The sequence below is a fragment of the Medicago sativa genome, chromosome 8, assembly GCF_051527215.1.
Source record: "Medicago sativa cultivar Bolivia chromosome 8, Bolivia_mono, whole genome shotgun sequence".
Lineage (NCBI taxonomy): Eukaryota > Viridiplantae > Streptophyta > Magnoliopsida > Fabales > Fabaceae > Medicago > Medicago sativa.
In genome coordinates this window covers 94,178,062-94,192,591 of record NC_140756.1, presented here as the reverse complement: position 1 = coordinate 94,192,591, position 14,530 = coordinate 94,178,062, and the positions used below count along the sequence as shown (strand labels likewise).

Genomic DNA, 14,530 nt, shown 5'->3' with positions numbered 1-14,530 from the left:
ATTTACCGTCACTTTTCACGCGCTACGAATCTCCACCAATCATTTTCATTCTCATTGGTCCACGTCATCGCACGAGAAACACGAATCAATTTGAATTTGATTCAAAATAAATAATTGAATTTCCTTCTCAATCACAATGAAACCAATCCGATTTGAAGGAATCAATTGTGAAAGGATTAGGCTTTTCAGCAGAGCAGACAAGATAACGGGGTTTGATCCTATCCTCGAGAAGCTAAGGTTGGGCATTCAGTACAGTAGAATACCAATTCGATCGATGTTGATAAAGTTGTTCCATTGAAGATTCTAATCGTTGGTTGGGATTATGTTGAGATCTTCCAATTTTCCGGGTTGAGGGAAATGGTTTACCCGTTTCAGCTTGCTGGACCTATGGAGCTTTGGATTCAGGATCTCTCTCCCTGTATGCCCTTTTCTCTAAACTTCTCTTTATTTATTTAATGATTTTAATTAATAAAGTTAAGCTATTTAATTTAATTTAATTTAATTGCCATTTTGAGAATCAAATTTCTGTTTTTTTAATAATGCAGTATGATATTAGTGCGAGGAAATTATCATGATAAAAATATGTATTACATTTAAGAGTGAAGACCCAATTTGGCCCTTCAAAATTTTCTTACGGACCAATTTAGTTCCTAAAATTCAAACTAGTCCCTAGCATTTTACATATCAAGACAAATTAGTCTCTGTTGTAATTAATGAGTAAGGGGAAATGTGAGGGACTACTTTGTGTTTCATTTTTGTGGAAGACTAAATTGGCCTCCAAGAAAATTGTGAAAGACCATATTGAGTCTTCACTATACATTAATTGTATAAATGATATAGTAATTTGTGAAGATTGAAAAAAAAAAACAAGAAAAGAAGAAGGATGAAACAGCAATTATATATTACTTTATGTGACACTTAATTTCATTTCCTAACTATATGATTGGAATTTATTTATTAGAGTAATTTGTTTTTGTGATATGTTATGTTGAAGATTGAAGGGTGTGTAGTCAGTAGTGTATAGAGTAAGATGGTGTAGTTGAATGTGGATAATGTGAAATTGACTTGATGTTGGTTTGGTATATGCAGCATGATGTGGATGCTGGGGTGTTGAAGAAAGTTGTTTTGGCTGATGGCGCAGTGGTTACTGTTAAAGGCGCAAGATCAGTGAGTCTTCGCCATCCCCTTAATTTACCTCTGCCCTTGAACCGAACGCAGAATGGTTTTGCTGCTGGGCTTCTCACCTTGGGTGAGCATCTCCGTTATGCTTCTCGTGGCCAGAGTGCTCCTCTTCTCTCACTCCGCATTGTTGGCCCTACTTCGCTTGAAGCCCCTTCCTTCGCTGCGTCAATGTCTTCCAATAACAGGTTGAAGCTCAAGCGGCTTGCACCTGGTCTTGTGGAGTTATCGTCTCAATCAAAACCCAAAGCCAAATCAAGCGAGACTTCCCTGTCTACCGTTGATCTCCAGAAGGAAGCCCCAACTCTCCTTACTCCAACCCAGTTTACTGCATTGTGGCCTCTTGCCTCTCTTAATGGATCAAATGCAAACTTGTTGGGTTTTGTTAAATATCATGCTTAGGACTGCTGATGTGAAGACTTTTATGTATTATGTGTTGGTTATTTTATTTTAGTAACTGCTGTTCAGTTTTCTTTAATTAATTGTGTTGTATTGTGGTAGTTATTGGAAGTTTTTAGTATTGTCAAACTATGTAAAACATAGTGTGTGTTCTGTTTGTTTTTTATCAGAAAAATTATATGAATGAAAGCAGTTATTTCTCCTTTGTCTTGTTCATTTCCTGCAACTGTTTTCTTGTTCAATTAACAACAATTGGTATCTAGAGCCCTATTCTAAGGGATCTGTGTGAGTTTAACGTCATGGAAACCGAAGCAAGTCTCTCCGGCATCGCTCCGACGGTGTTCGACGGAAGTAACTACCAACTTTGGGCAGTGCGTATGGAGGCATATTTGGAAGCTTTGGATTTGTGGGAAGCAGTGGAAGAAGATTATGAAATTCCTGTACTTCCAAACAATCCCACCATGGCACAAATAAAAATGCAAAAGGAAAAAAAGACAAAGAAGGCAAAGGCAAAGGCCTGCTTGTTTGCTGCTGTCTCAACCACTATTTTCACAAGAATCATGTCCTTGAAATCAGCAAAGGAGATATGGGATTATCTCAAGAAAGAATATGAAGGTGATGAAAGAATTAAAGGCATGCAAGTCCTGAACCTGATCCGGGAATTCGAACTTCAAAGAATGAAGGATTCTGAGACGATTCAAGATTACTCTGACAAACTTCTCAACATTGCAAACAATGTGAGACTTTTGGGATCAGAATTCTCTGACTCAAGAATTGTTGAAAAAATTCTTGTAACGGTACCCGAAAGATATGAAGCAACCATCACTACTTTGGAGAATACCAAAGATTTCTCAAAAATTTCTTTAGCAGAATTGCTTAATGCATTGAAGGCACAAGAACAGAGAAGATTGATGAGAGAGGAAACAACACTTGAAGGAGCATTAACAGCCAAGCAGGATAATGTGGGATCAACATCAGCCAATGCAACAGAAAAGAATGTAAATCGAAGAAAATCTTATCCTCCATGTCAACATTGTGGAAAGAAAGGCCATCCACCCTTTAGATGTTGGAGAAGACCTGATGCTAAGTGTACCAAGTGTAATCAAATGGGACATGAAGTTGTTATTTGTAAAAATAGGAATCAACAACATAATGATGAGGCAAAGGTTGTTGATCAAGAGGAAGAGGAGGATCACTTATTCGTTGCAACATGTTTCTCTAGCATCGAATCAAGTGAGAATTGGCTGATTGATAGTGGTTGTACCAACCACATGACACATAACAAAGATTTATTCAGGGAACTAAGCAATGCAAACTCAACAAAAGTTCGGGTTGGAAATGGCAATTACATTGCTGTGAAAGGAAAAGGAACAATAGCAATCTCAACCTATTCAGGTACAAAGTTAATTTCTGATGTGTTGTACGTCCCTGAAATTGATCAGAATTTGTTAAGTGTTGGGCAATTAATTGAAAGAGGTTATAAAGTGTTGTTTGAAAATGAAAGCTGCTTGATTAAAGATAGTGATGGCAAAGACATTTTCAAAGTAAAAATGAGAGGAAAAAGTTTTGCTCTAAATCCATTGGAGGAGGAGCAAATTGCTTTTCAAATGAAAGAAAATGTCACAGACTTATGGCACAAAAGGCTCGGACATTATCATCATCAAGGTCTGCTGCAGTTGAAATCCAAGGAGATGGCAAATGACATTCCAGAACTTGATGACCATATTTCAAATTGCAAGGCTTGTCAGTTTGGAAAGCAAAGCAGGAAACCATTTCCAAAGACAACTTGGAGAGCAACAAAGAAGTTGCAATTAATTCATACTGACATTGCAGGCCCACAAAGAACATCTTCTTTGAATGGTAGTCTTTATTATGCTATATTCATTGATGATTTTACTCGTATGTGTTGGATCTTCTTTCTGAAGCACAAGTCAGAGGTAGCACAAGTATTTTGGAAATTCAAAGCAAGAGTGGAGAATGAAAGTGGTTGTAAAATTCAAGCTCTCAGATCAGACAATGGCAAAGAGTATACTTCTGAAGCATTTGATCGATTCTGTGATGACGCTGGCATTCATCATCAGTTGACTGTTCCATACACTCCACAACAAAATGGAGTTAGTGAAAGAAGAAACAGATTTATATTGGAGATGACCCGATGTATGCTGCATGAGAAGAACTTGCCAAAGCAATTTTGGGCGGAATCGGCAAACACTGCTGTTTATTTGCAAAATAGGCTTCCTACAAGAGCAGTAAAGGATAAGACGCCATTTGAGGCTTGGTATGGTTATAAACCCTCCCTGAATTTCCTTAAAATATTTGGATGTTTGTGCTTTACTCATGTTCCACAAATCAAGAGAGATAAACTAGACAAAAGAGCTCTACCAGGCATTTTTATTGGCTACAGTTCCGTTGCAAAAGCTTATAAAATTTTCCAGCCACAAAATGGTAAAATTATTGTAAGTAGAGATGTGCATTTTATGGAAGATGAAGAGTGGAACTGGGATGACACAAAGGAGATGGAGGTAATTTCTAAAAATCCAAAACTCCAGATTGATGAGAACATCGAAGATTGGGAAAATGAAATGGTAGATGACGTTCCTGTCAGGGGAACAAGATTACTTTCTGATGTTTATCAAAGATGCAACATTGCTGTTTGTGAGCCTGCTGGTTTTGAAGAAGCAAAACTTGATAAAAATTGGATGGTTGCAATGGAGGAGGAGTTGCACATGATTGAGAAAAATAATACATGGCAGCTTGTTGACAGACCTCAAGATAGGAAAGTCATTGGCGTCAAGTGGGTTTTCAAAACTAAGCTCAATGCTGATGGCTCTATCAACAAGTTCAAGGCAAGGCTCGTTGTTAAAGGTTATGCTCAGATGATTTTTGGAGTGGACTACTCTGATACATTTGCGCCAGTGGCCAGGCTAGACACCATCAGGATGCTACTTGCTGTTGCAGCCCAAAAGGGTTGGAAAGTATACCAGTTGGATGTTAAATCAGCCTTTTTAAATGGTTTCTTGCAAGAAGAAATTTATGTTGAACAGCCTGAAGGCTTTATGAAGAAAGGGGAAGAAGACAAGGTTTATCTTCTTAAGAAGGCTCTTTATGGATTGAAGCAGGCACCAAGAGCTTGGTACAGCAGAATTGATAATCATCTGCTGACTTTGGGCTTTGTGAAAAGCTTGTCTGAGTCTACCCTTTACATCAAACACAATGAGGTTGATATTCTTGTTGTTTCTCTCTATGTTGATGATATTTTGGTGACAGGAAATAATGCAACATTGATTGATGAATTTAAATTGGAAATGATGAAGGAATTTGAGATGACAGATCTTGGATTAATGACTTATTTTCTTGGAATGGAAATCAAGCAAAGCAAGGATGAAATATTCATTTGTCAAAAGAAATACGCAAAAGAAATTTTGAAAAAGTTTAAACTTGAAGAATGCAGAGAAATGAGCACTCCAATGAATTCAAAAGAGAAGCTTTGCAAAGAAGATGGAACTGAAAAGATTGATCAAGCATATTTTAGAAGTCTGGTCGGTTGTTTGATGTATCTGACAGCCACACGGCCTGATATTTTGAATGCGGTAAGCATTTTGTCTCGGTTTATGCATTGTGCAAGTGAATGTCATCTCAAGGCAGCAAAGAGGGTGCTTAGATATGTGAAAGGAACATGTGATTTTGGCATTAAATTTACCAAAAGCAATGAATTCAAGCTGATTGGTTTTTCAGACAGCGATTGGGGAGGTTCTGCTGATGATATGAAAAGCACTTCTGGCTATTGTTTCACACTTGGTTCTAGTGTTTTCTCTTGGAGTTCGAAAAAACAAGAAACAGTGGCTCAATCAACTGCTGAAGCGGAGTTTATTGCTGCAACGGCTGCTGTTAATCAAGCTATGTGGCTGAGAAAGATATTGAGTGACCTTCATCTTGACCACAAAGAAGCCACTAAGATCTTTGTTGATAATCAAGCTGCAATAGCTATTTCTCATAATCCAGTTTTTCACGGAAAAACCAAGCATTTCAACATCAAATTGTTTTTCTTGAGGGAAGTGCAGAAGGATGGTGTCATTACTCTTGTTTATTGCAAAACAGAAGAGCAAAATGCTGATATCTTAACAAAGCCCTTATCAACTATCAAGTTTGAAGATATGAGATCAAAGCTTGGTGTTTGCAGCTCCTAAAGCAAGGAGGAGTGTTAAATATCATGCTTAGGACTGCTGATGTGAAGACTTTTATGTATTATGTGTTGGTTATTTTATTTTAGTAACTGCTGTTCAGTTTTCTTTAATTAATTGTGTTGTATTGTGGTAGTTATTGGAAGTTTTTAGTATTGTCAAACTATGTAAAACATAGTGTGTGTTCTGTTTGTTTTTTATCAGAAAAATTATATGAATGAAAGCAGTTATTTCTCCTTTGTCTTGTTCATTTCCTGCAACTGTTTTCTTGTTCAATTAACAACAGGTTTTGAAAAACTGTTATCTTCTGTGCTGGGCCCTAAGGCTAAGGAAAAAGGTTCCTTTAGGTTGTTGAAGGCAGATGTCTCTGCTCAGACTTTTGTAAAGATAGGCTTTCAAGCTGAGAAGAAGTTGAAGGAAGGAGATGGTATTAGTTTTGAGGGTTTCCCTGAATGGAGGACCAAGCCAGAGACTGTGAGATTGCAATTTGAGGTGCTGGCAAAAGTGGATGGTGATAAAGTCATACCTGAGAGAGTCATGCAAGTGAACCCTGTTGTTGTGGAGGACAATGTGGCGTTAAGTGTGCTAACTAACAATGGGACCATGTCAAAAATGCCAATTTGTTCAGCCTCCACCCATCCCCTTTGCCTTGTAATTAGTGGGAAAGGTTTGATTTTTGTAAAGGAATTGTAGACTGGATTCTTGTTTTGCCTTTGATGTATAGCATAGCACGTCATAGTTAAGATACCTGTAAATAATGCCAAGTAATGAGAAAGTTGTTTTTATTTGCCCATTTGCTTCTGATTCTGATAATTTATAATTTTAATATTTCTCAAAGCTATTCAGAGTAACTATGGTCAAACAATTGTCAACTTAAAAATGTAGGATTTGATGTTATCAATCTTTAGTTATAGCTGCAAGAATTCAACTGTCTTTTAGTTTCTGCTCATAAGATTGTGTTTCTTTTGTAGCAAATGGTTTCAATGCTCATAAGATTGTGTTTCTTTTGTAGCAAATGGTTTCAATTATGTAGAATAGGAAGGTAACCATGATCTGGTTGAATGCTTGCAACAAAATACTCCCTCTCAACATCAAGGGTTGCAACACCAAGTAGTCGCTTTAAAGCAATTGCAACTGTGAATTTCATTGGATTTTCTAATCAAGTTGGTAACTGCATTTGGAGCAGCAACTGCCAACACCCCTTAACAAAAGGTCTTCACACTTAATTTAATTAGTGTCCCATCGTCCCCAGTCATTTCAGGCTTACTAGCCTCATCGGAGGGTACATTACAAACTCCAGGCCATCAGGGACTTAAAAAATCAATGATCAAGTTCCATCATCAATTTCTGATATCAATGACTCCTAGCTACTTGAAAAGTTAAATTAGTGGCCTATTTTACAGAATAATATTGCAAAGGAGTTGGACCTGTTAATGTACAATACTTACTATGATCAGCTAATAAAACTGTTGGCTGATATGATAAAGAATTACTGCTCTTCTCCTTCTCTTCAATTTTTACCTGCAAACATCCTCTTTGATCTCAAAAACAGTGACTCACATGTTTCAATCTTTGGATCTATGCCTATTTATACCATGCACGACCTTTGGATTCCATAGGGGGATTTGTGACTGACTCCTGCCTGGAGCAGTTTATTTAGGATGCCAAAGAGTTGTCATTGGTGAATTAGAATAACGTTTCTCAACTCTTCTATTGCGTAGGCTGCTAATACCAAAGGCGCCTCCTACACCTGTCAATCTATTTTCATTACTCGCATAGGCTGTGGTAATATCTCCTTCTGATATGAAAGATTTTCACAAAGGTAGATTGTATAATGTGATAGACTTCCTTTTGTTCATATTCAAGATACTCAACTTCAAATTAATAACATTTTTTATTCATATGTTTAGTATTTTGATGATCTAGACACTAGACTTGTGATGTAAAGTATTTTCATCAATGATACCTTCAATGACATTTTGGTTTGGAAGCATGCTAATCACCATGTATGATTTTAAATTGTGGTTGCGGTTGCGGGGTTGTGGACCGCACTTTAATCTGAGTCTCCCTGAAAATATGAAATTACCTATGCAATTGATATGTCCTCTAGCAATACATATTGTCTATCTTTCTTCCTCTCAAACATGAACAATGAAAAAAAAATTAATTCAAAATAAAAAATCCCTAGTTACAACTTCACAGGAGAGACAGTATAGGGATTATTTAGTTATTACATCTGTGAAAAGGTAAAAAAATAAGAATTGAAGCTACAAACTGCATATAAGGGAGGTGGTTTGAACTGTGATTTTCTTTGAATTCTTCAAAGATTAATAATTATTTATCTCTATCTGCCTTTTTCATGCTATGTTCTGATTTACTTCTTGCCCTTCTTATGATTTTTTTAGGATCAACAACTTCCAACTTGTAGCTCGAACTACTTCCATCTTTGACTCCTCTCACCCTTTCTGACTCTGTCTCTTCAATGTCTCTTCCTCTTATTGCTATCTTTTTTTCCAAGTCTAATGCTAAATTTGCATCCAATCTTTTATGTCTGTGGTGATCCTTTTCTCTACTTTCAAGAATTTGAGTGGTTCTTGTGACATCTCCATTAAACTCTTGTCCTAAAGATTGTTTGCTTTGGCTATCTTTTGTAGCTGTTCTTTGTTTTGCTCCTAGAATTATTTCATGTTGTTTTAGCAGTTTGTGACTGGTGTTTGCCATAGACCCTTTCTCCTGTTCAAAGTAGAGAAGCTGCACTACAGTTCTTAATGGCAGAAGCTCGTTTTTGACGGCATGGCCACGTACTTCTGGTGTCAGTTTTTGGCAGTCTAGAATCCCACACAGTCTCTTCTTATCTGCCTTACTCAGATCAGGATGCACCTGTTTATGCATTCAACTTTAATCACATCATTCCAATAATCAAAGTTTTCCACTTAATTGCCTATCCTGATTCTGGTGTTGTTCTGATAAACATCTTAATTAAGTGTTTATGTATAAGATATTTCTATAACAAAAGGTAAAAAAAGTCAAACTGCATTCTCATAAATTATAAGCTATTTTCATAAGTTATTCGGGAGAGCTTATGGAAATAAGTTTAATACAACTTATGAATATGTTATAAGTTGTTGTTTCCGTAAGTTTTCTCGAATAGTCTCACAAGTGTTTATGTTAGTAGATAAACTCGAATAAGTCAATCCAAACAAGTGTTTAGTTTCATTTAGGGTGTGTTTGGTTTGCTAAAAAACATGGGACTGGACTGGCCAAATTATAGGTTGATATGTTATTTGCACAAAGTCTATATTATTAGAGTCTCAAGGTCTTAAGAATATGTTGAAGTGTCCAGCATTCAAGCAAGAGACTATGAGAATTAAACAAGCTGTTTTCAGCATCACTGTTTCCTACGCAAATCTTTGACAACAGGAAACAAAATCAAAATAGAAGTAATTTTGTAATTTAAAGTAAATAAAGGGGGAAAAAAACGTTTTTTTTAAAACCAATCTGACTCTAGTTGAAGGAAAAATCATAAAAGGTAGGGTATCAGTACTCCACCTTAAGATAGATGTCAATTGCCTTGTATAGATCGTTGTGGTCTACTCTTGCAATGCTCGGCACAGTTTCAGCAAGAGAAACAAACTTTGAAACTTGCATATTATCATCTCTAGCAACCACTTGAAGATAGGAGTCTATGAGTTTGCCTACATTTCTGATTGATCTCAAAAAGTAGCTGTTATCCACAGCACCAGGGGACATTCTTTTCCAAAGCTTCAAGAAAGTTTCCAACACTGCTAGAACTAACTCTATATCATAATAATTCTGGTCTGAAGAGGATTTTGAAGGATAAAGAAGGTCACTCACTGTTGCCTCCTCAAACTGTAAGCTTGCTCTCCTTATTAGTTCTGTCTTTATCACTGATGAGGCATTCAAATGAATTGAAATGCTGAGAAGTCTAAACAAGAAGCCAACTGAAACAGACCCTCTGTCTGCAGGAATCATGCTTACAATTGTTTCAATAATTTTTCTGTTTTTCAGCTTAGATTCTTCTGTCTGAGATGCTGAACTGCCTGAGCTTTTATTAAGCTTCGTGATTCCCGGTAACCACCGGCATGCATAGACATGCAAAGCTTCACCAATAAGCTGTGGTGGAAGCACATACGTTGATCGAATAGCCATTATTATGCACCTGAAAAGATCTATGTCAAGATCAGAAACATCCTCAGTCCACCAATCCTTTGGGACAGAATGGTGCTGTTTTTTTGTGTAACCGGGTCTGGTGTAGGTGAAGGACCATTTCACCTGCACAGAATCATCATTTATAAGTAACAAAAAGAAAGAAAAAACATTGATACACAGAAATTTGAAGAAGTTAGAGTTTGTTTCTGACCTGTTGCGAGGGTGTGAGAATTTTCTCAATGATTGAATCAATGCACTTTCTGACAATACCAAGATTCTCAGACCACTCTGGTAATGTAGCAGTAGTTTGAAGGGTTGCAATGGGATCCTTCCAACTTTCAAGAATGCATGAATTGAAGAAAGACTCAAGCTTTCCTACAAAGTTTCCCTTCTCAATAGAGTCATTCATTCTAAGGAACTTGGCAGCACAGAATGCAGATACAAAGTTATGAGCACTAATGTTGATTGAAATTCCATAACAAAACTTAGCACAGAGTTCAAAAGCATCTTCCCCTCCAGGTATATCATGAAGCTCCACAGTAAAACTCTCCGAATCACTAGAATCATAGCAAAGCCTTTGTAGGAGGCCACATTTTGGAAGAAGGGCAAACTGCAGATAAAAAGAACATATTTATATAGATTAAACTAAAATAAAAATATTTTGGTTTATAACCACTTGAGTTCTAAGTCCTTAATACCTTGTGTAGCAGATAAGTAACATCGTTGATTTGTATTACAAGGTCTGAGGGTATCTCTGATGTCAATGTCCTGCATTTATGAGAATACATGTTAGTTTGTGAAAGGATTGTACAGTGATTGTTAATGAAATAAGCGCTGCTGTGAATACCTGGTAGCTTGTTCAGTGTAGAAAGTATCTGGCCTTGTCCCAAGTTTCATGAACTTCATTTTTGGTTGTTGTTTTTTATACCGAACGGACAAAAAAAAAAAACTCGACTCGACTTCAGTGCCTGCAAATTCAGAAGGCTGTTCCTTAGATTAAACCACCACAGATTCCATAAAGTCAAGGTTAACGGAAAAAGTGAATCCAAAGGGTTATCTAGTAGGCCATGAGATTGATGAACATAATTAGAATTGGCTAAATAATGTACCATAAAACGCAATAACATGGCAACACAAACTTATTAGATATTTTTTCCATCATTTCAAGAAATTAAAGGGATGGAGTAAAAGGAAATTAGAAATCAGTCTAGAAAAGATGAAGCTAGAAGTAGAAGTCCAAGGAATGATATCATGCCATTGTGACTGTCGGTTAGGACTGAAAAAACAAAACAAGAAAAAAAGAAATCTGCAAGAAGAGTGACTTTCACACCTGAAGTTGGATTTATTTTGCAATAGTCAACTTCATTGATTTGTATATAAATATGAAAGCTCTTCAATTCATAGAAGATGATGTCGTCACTTCATCAATGGACCAAAGAAAAAAACAAGAAATTCCAGTTTATGCCATCATTCCCAGATGACAGCACTGCTTAGAGAACTTTGCTAGATGTCACACACTGCACACTTGTCTCTACTCTCTAGTAGTAGTAACTTTGGAAGTAACATCAGGCTTCAAATTTTTTTTCTGCCTCATGTGTCTGTTCCTGATGAAATAGGTAACAACAAACTGAACTAACAACAATGTGAATTGAAATAACTGTTGGGAGACAAACTTACGTTACTAATAAAACATATTGAATGTTGTGTCTCCTTTTTTTCAAAAAAGAAAAAACACGGAAAACAGGAAAGTGGTAATAATTGAGTTAAAATGTTGACCCTAGTCATAAAATCCTTCCAGAAACTTTATCTCTAGCCTGTAAATTTTTCTAGTTGATTTTTTTTCTTGTCTAAACAAATGCTAGCATATTAGTTTTTATGTTAGTTTTTCAAAAACAGGTCGTAATTTCTTATCATTGTTTCTCTGTCCGCCTCAAACATAATTGCTTTCATTAGAAGGACACATGTGTGTTTCATCCAAAAAAGAATACACACACAACCCCTCTAATTTAATAATAAGAAATGAGGACCATAGCAGAAAATGCATTGTGCATGCATAAACACACATGATTACTTTCACTGATGGGTGGTAAAGGAATAAGCATGTTGGGAGTTTGGAATTAAATAGGCAAGCCAATCATTATAGAATTTTTACAGTCTACATAACTGTACATGTACATCCAAAACGAGAATGTACTCTACTAATTCCATAGATATGAGGATACACTACACTGGTATGTTTCAGACAATGACTCTGAAAATCCGAGAGAAAGCAATAAAAAACTACTAGTAGTGTGTTACCTTACAGAAAGCAAATATTATTGATAATGTTTTTGTGAGGCTACTTTGTTAAGTCACTTTCAATGTGGTGTGTTGTGTCTCTAAAGAATTTGATACATAAACTAGTGTATGCTTTTTCTTTCTTTTTTTTTTCAGTTGAAACTTGAAGTGGTCCACTGCTATGGTCCTCTCAATTATTTCTCTTCCTTCCCATTAAGTATATAGGAATCAAGAATTGGAACCTAACTTTTTACCTTTGTTTCTCTCTTCTTCTCAATTTTATTCATCAAGAATTAGTGTAACATTACATCATTAATTACTTGATAAAACCATCCTATCTTCATGGTTTGTTTGAGGTTTGCTTCAAATCTTATACAAATAAAAAATAATAATTATATAAGAGAAACAAATAGCTGAAGAAGAAAATGCACTAAATGGTTAATTTAATTTATTGAGGAAATGATGTTAGTGATAGGCCATGCTCACTTCACTGTTCATTCATTTGTTGTTGAAATCTGACATGGAGTATGGTCTGTCCTTTCACAGACAGATATTGGTAAAGCAAAAACCAGTGTTTGTGGCAAGACACTCATCAATTTCATGTTTCTCTACCAAATAGATTGCATCTGAGTCACCTTTTTCTTAGATCCAAGATGTAACTCTCACATGAAAATTCATAAAAAAGTGTAAGGTAATAAGTCAGCCACGATTACGTTACGCTGCAAACTTTTATATTGCGGAAAAATACATGAAAATGCAACTGGAGTTGCATCTAGCTTCCCTCAATTGCGGTTGCGGACCACAATTTTCCTTATCCTCTGCCAAAAGTGATAATTCATCTTTATAGCAAAAGAAAAATAAGCCTTAAGCTTTTAATTTATTAATTAATAGAGTTGAGGAGTGGGAAGTCAAAAAAGGAAGGCTATAATTAACTTACCACCCCATGTTTATCTCTCTATAATATACTATTAACAAAATAAAGCACTTCATTAAAACAGTACTATAAAGTAACAAAATGGAAATGTCTCAAGAATTTTAGAGAGTTCAGCAAGAAGACAAGAGAAGAGAACATACCTGTATAACTATATAATTAATACTGGTCTGGTGCTACTCATTGAAGTATTTTTAGAATTGAAAAAGGTGCATAGTTTTTAAGTAATCTGTACAACAAATTGAAGAAATTAGATAAAACAGGTAGCATCAGTATTTGAATTGAAGCTAGAGACATATATAGTAATTAGTTGCTAATAGTAGCAACATACATGAACATGTGATCGAAGGTGATAGATATGAGTGCTTTTGTAGTTTTATGCAAGTAATCCTCACAGACTGAGAAAAAGAGAGGAGAATAGGCTGTATCTGTAACTTGTGTTAGAAACACAGAGAGAGAGAGAGAGAGAGAGAGAGAGACTAATTAAAGAGAAGTGAGTATATGAATCACAATGTTTGGTAATTAATCAAGTTAGAGAGAAGAGAGAGAGTGAGTGGTTCGTTTGGATTAGTCAACATAGTAATGTATCAAAAGCATGCCATCATAATTAAACTCATTGATCAATAGTTGTAGATATATTAGAATGGAAAAAATTGATGAGTAAAAAAATGGTTGAAAATTGGTGGTGTATGATTGAATATGAAAAAGCATGGAGTGAAAGAAGGTTGCATGGGACCAAGTCTATTCATAGATAAAAGATCCTGTGTGCACCCCTCATCATGCTACCCCCCACTATACCTCTCACCCTTAGGATATTCTTCTTCTTCTATTAGTCATGTTTTGGACTTCCTTATGTGCATGTCGGCCACGTGTCTTTCTCTCTGCCGTTGATTATAGCACCTTAACGGATGAGATTATGGTTTTAAATTGTAGTTGCGGTTGAGGTTACGCTGCAAACTTTTATTACGACAAAATGTAGTTGACGGGGTTGAAATAGCGGAGATATTAAATTTTTTATATTTTGACCGCAATTGCGATTGTAGAGTGCAATTTAAAACCTTGAGGAGATCACGCTCTAAATTCATGCGTGTGGGTTTGTTCACTTCTATTCTCTTCTGTGTGTTCCTGTTCATTCAGACACTCGTGCGTCAATCGTTTAGCTCACCTTGTTTTTTCTTAATTGGGACCCATATAGATAGTTGATATTCTGTGTCATGGACAAACAACCCCACCACCAATCCCTTAATTTGCCTAAAACAAGATGTCCTAACTACTCCATCAATTAATAGGTTTCTATTATAGAGTAAGCACCTACAATACAAAAATAAAAACATCGGGTTTGGTTTTAATTTGGTGTCAATCAATTTTAAACAGCTACTACCTAGAAGCAAAT

The 14,530-nt window shown here is 36.0% G+C and overlaps 1 protein-coding gene and 1 pseudogene across 4 annotated transcripts; one reads left to right on the top strand and one right to left on the bottom strand.

Moving 5' to 3' along the window:
- Positions 1 to 143: 143 nt before the first annotated feature.
- Positions 144 to 6,552, top strand: LOC146903580 (protein TUNICAMYCIN INDUCED 1 pseudogene; annotated as a pseudogene). Its single transcript, XR_015023256.1, has 3 exons — positions 144 to 418; positions 1,090 to 1,558; positions 6,046 to 6,552. The product of XR_015023256.1 is annotated as a protein TUNICAMYCIN INDUCED 1 pseudogene (transcript).
- A 1,282-nt stretch (positions 6,553 to 7,834) lies between these two features.
- On the bottom strand, positions 7,835 to 13,632 carry LOC146903579 (BTB/POZ domain-containing protein At5g47800-like). 3 transcript variants are annotated; one of them, XM_085737830.1, is made up of 8 exons: positions 13,469 to 13,632; positions 12,693 to 13,366; positions 11,260 to 11,533; positions 10,777 to 10,897; positions 10,628 to 10,697; positions 10,141 to 10,539; positions 9,309 to 10,052; positions 7,835 to 8,639 (listed from the first exon to the last, which is right to left on the bottom strand). In XM_085737830.1, the coding sequence occupies exons 4-8, from the start codon at positions 10,833 to 10,835 to the stop codon at positions 8,094 to 8,096; spliced, it is 1,818 nt and encodes a 605-aa protein (XP_085593956.1). In that variant the 5' UTR covers positions 10,836 to 10,897; positions 11,260 to 11,533; positions 12,693 to 13,366; positions 13,469 to 13,632; the 3' UTR covers positions 7,835 to 8,093. The 3 variants fall into 3 exon arrangements, with proteins under 3 accessions (XP_085593956.1, XP_085593954.1, XP_085593955.1); XM_085737828.1 differs by having other exon boundaries at positions 13,281 to 13,366; XM_085737829.1 differs by having other exon boundaries at positions 11,260 to 11,527; positions 13,281 to 13,366.
- Positions 13,633 to 14,530: the final 898 nt, after the last annotated feature.

Bases quoted from the DNA above. Each gene is read 5' to 3' on its own strand.
- LOC146903579 (XM_085737830.1), bottom strand. From the start codon at position 10,835: ATGAAGTTCATGAAACTTGGGACAAGGCCAGATACTTTCTACACTGAA. The intron at 10,698-10,776 runs GTATTCACAGCA...TCATAAATGCAG, and splicing joins TACACTGAACAAGCTACCAG to GACATTGACATCAGAGATAC. The intron at 10,540-10,627 runs GTATTAAGGACT...TTTTATCTGCAG, and splicing joins TTACTTATCTGCTACACAAG to TTTGCCCTTCTTCCAAAATG.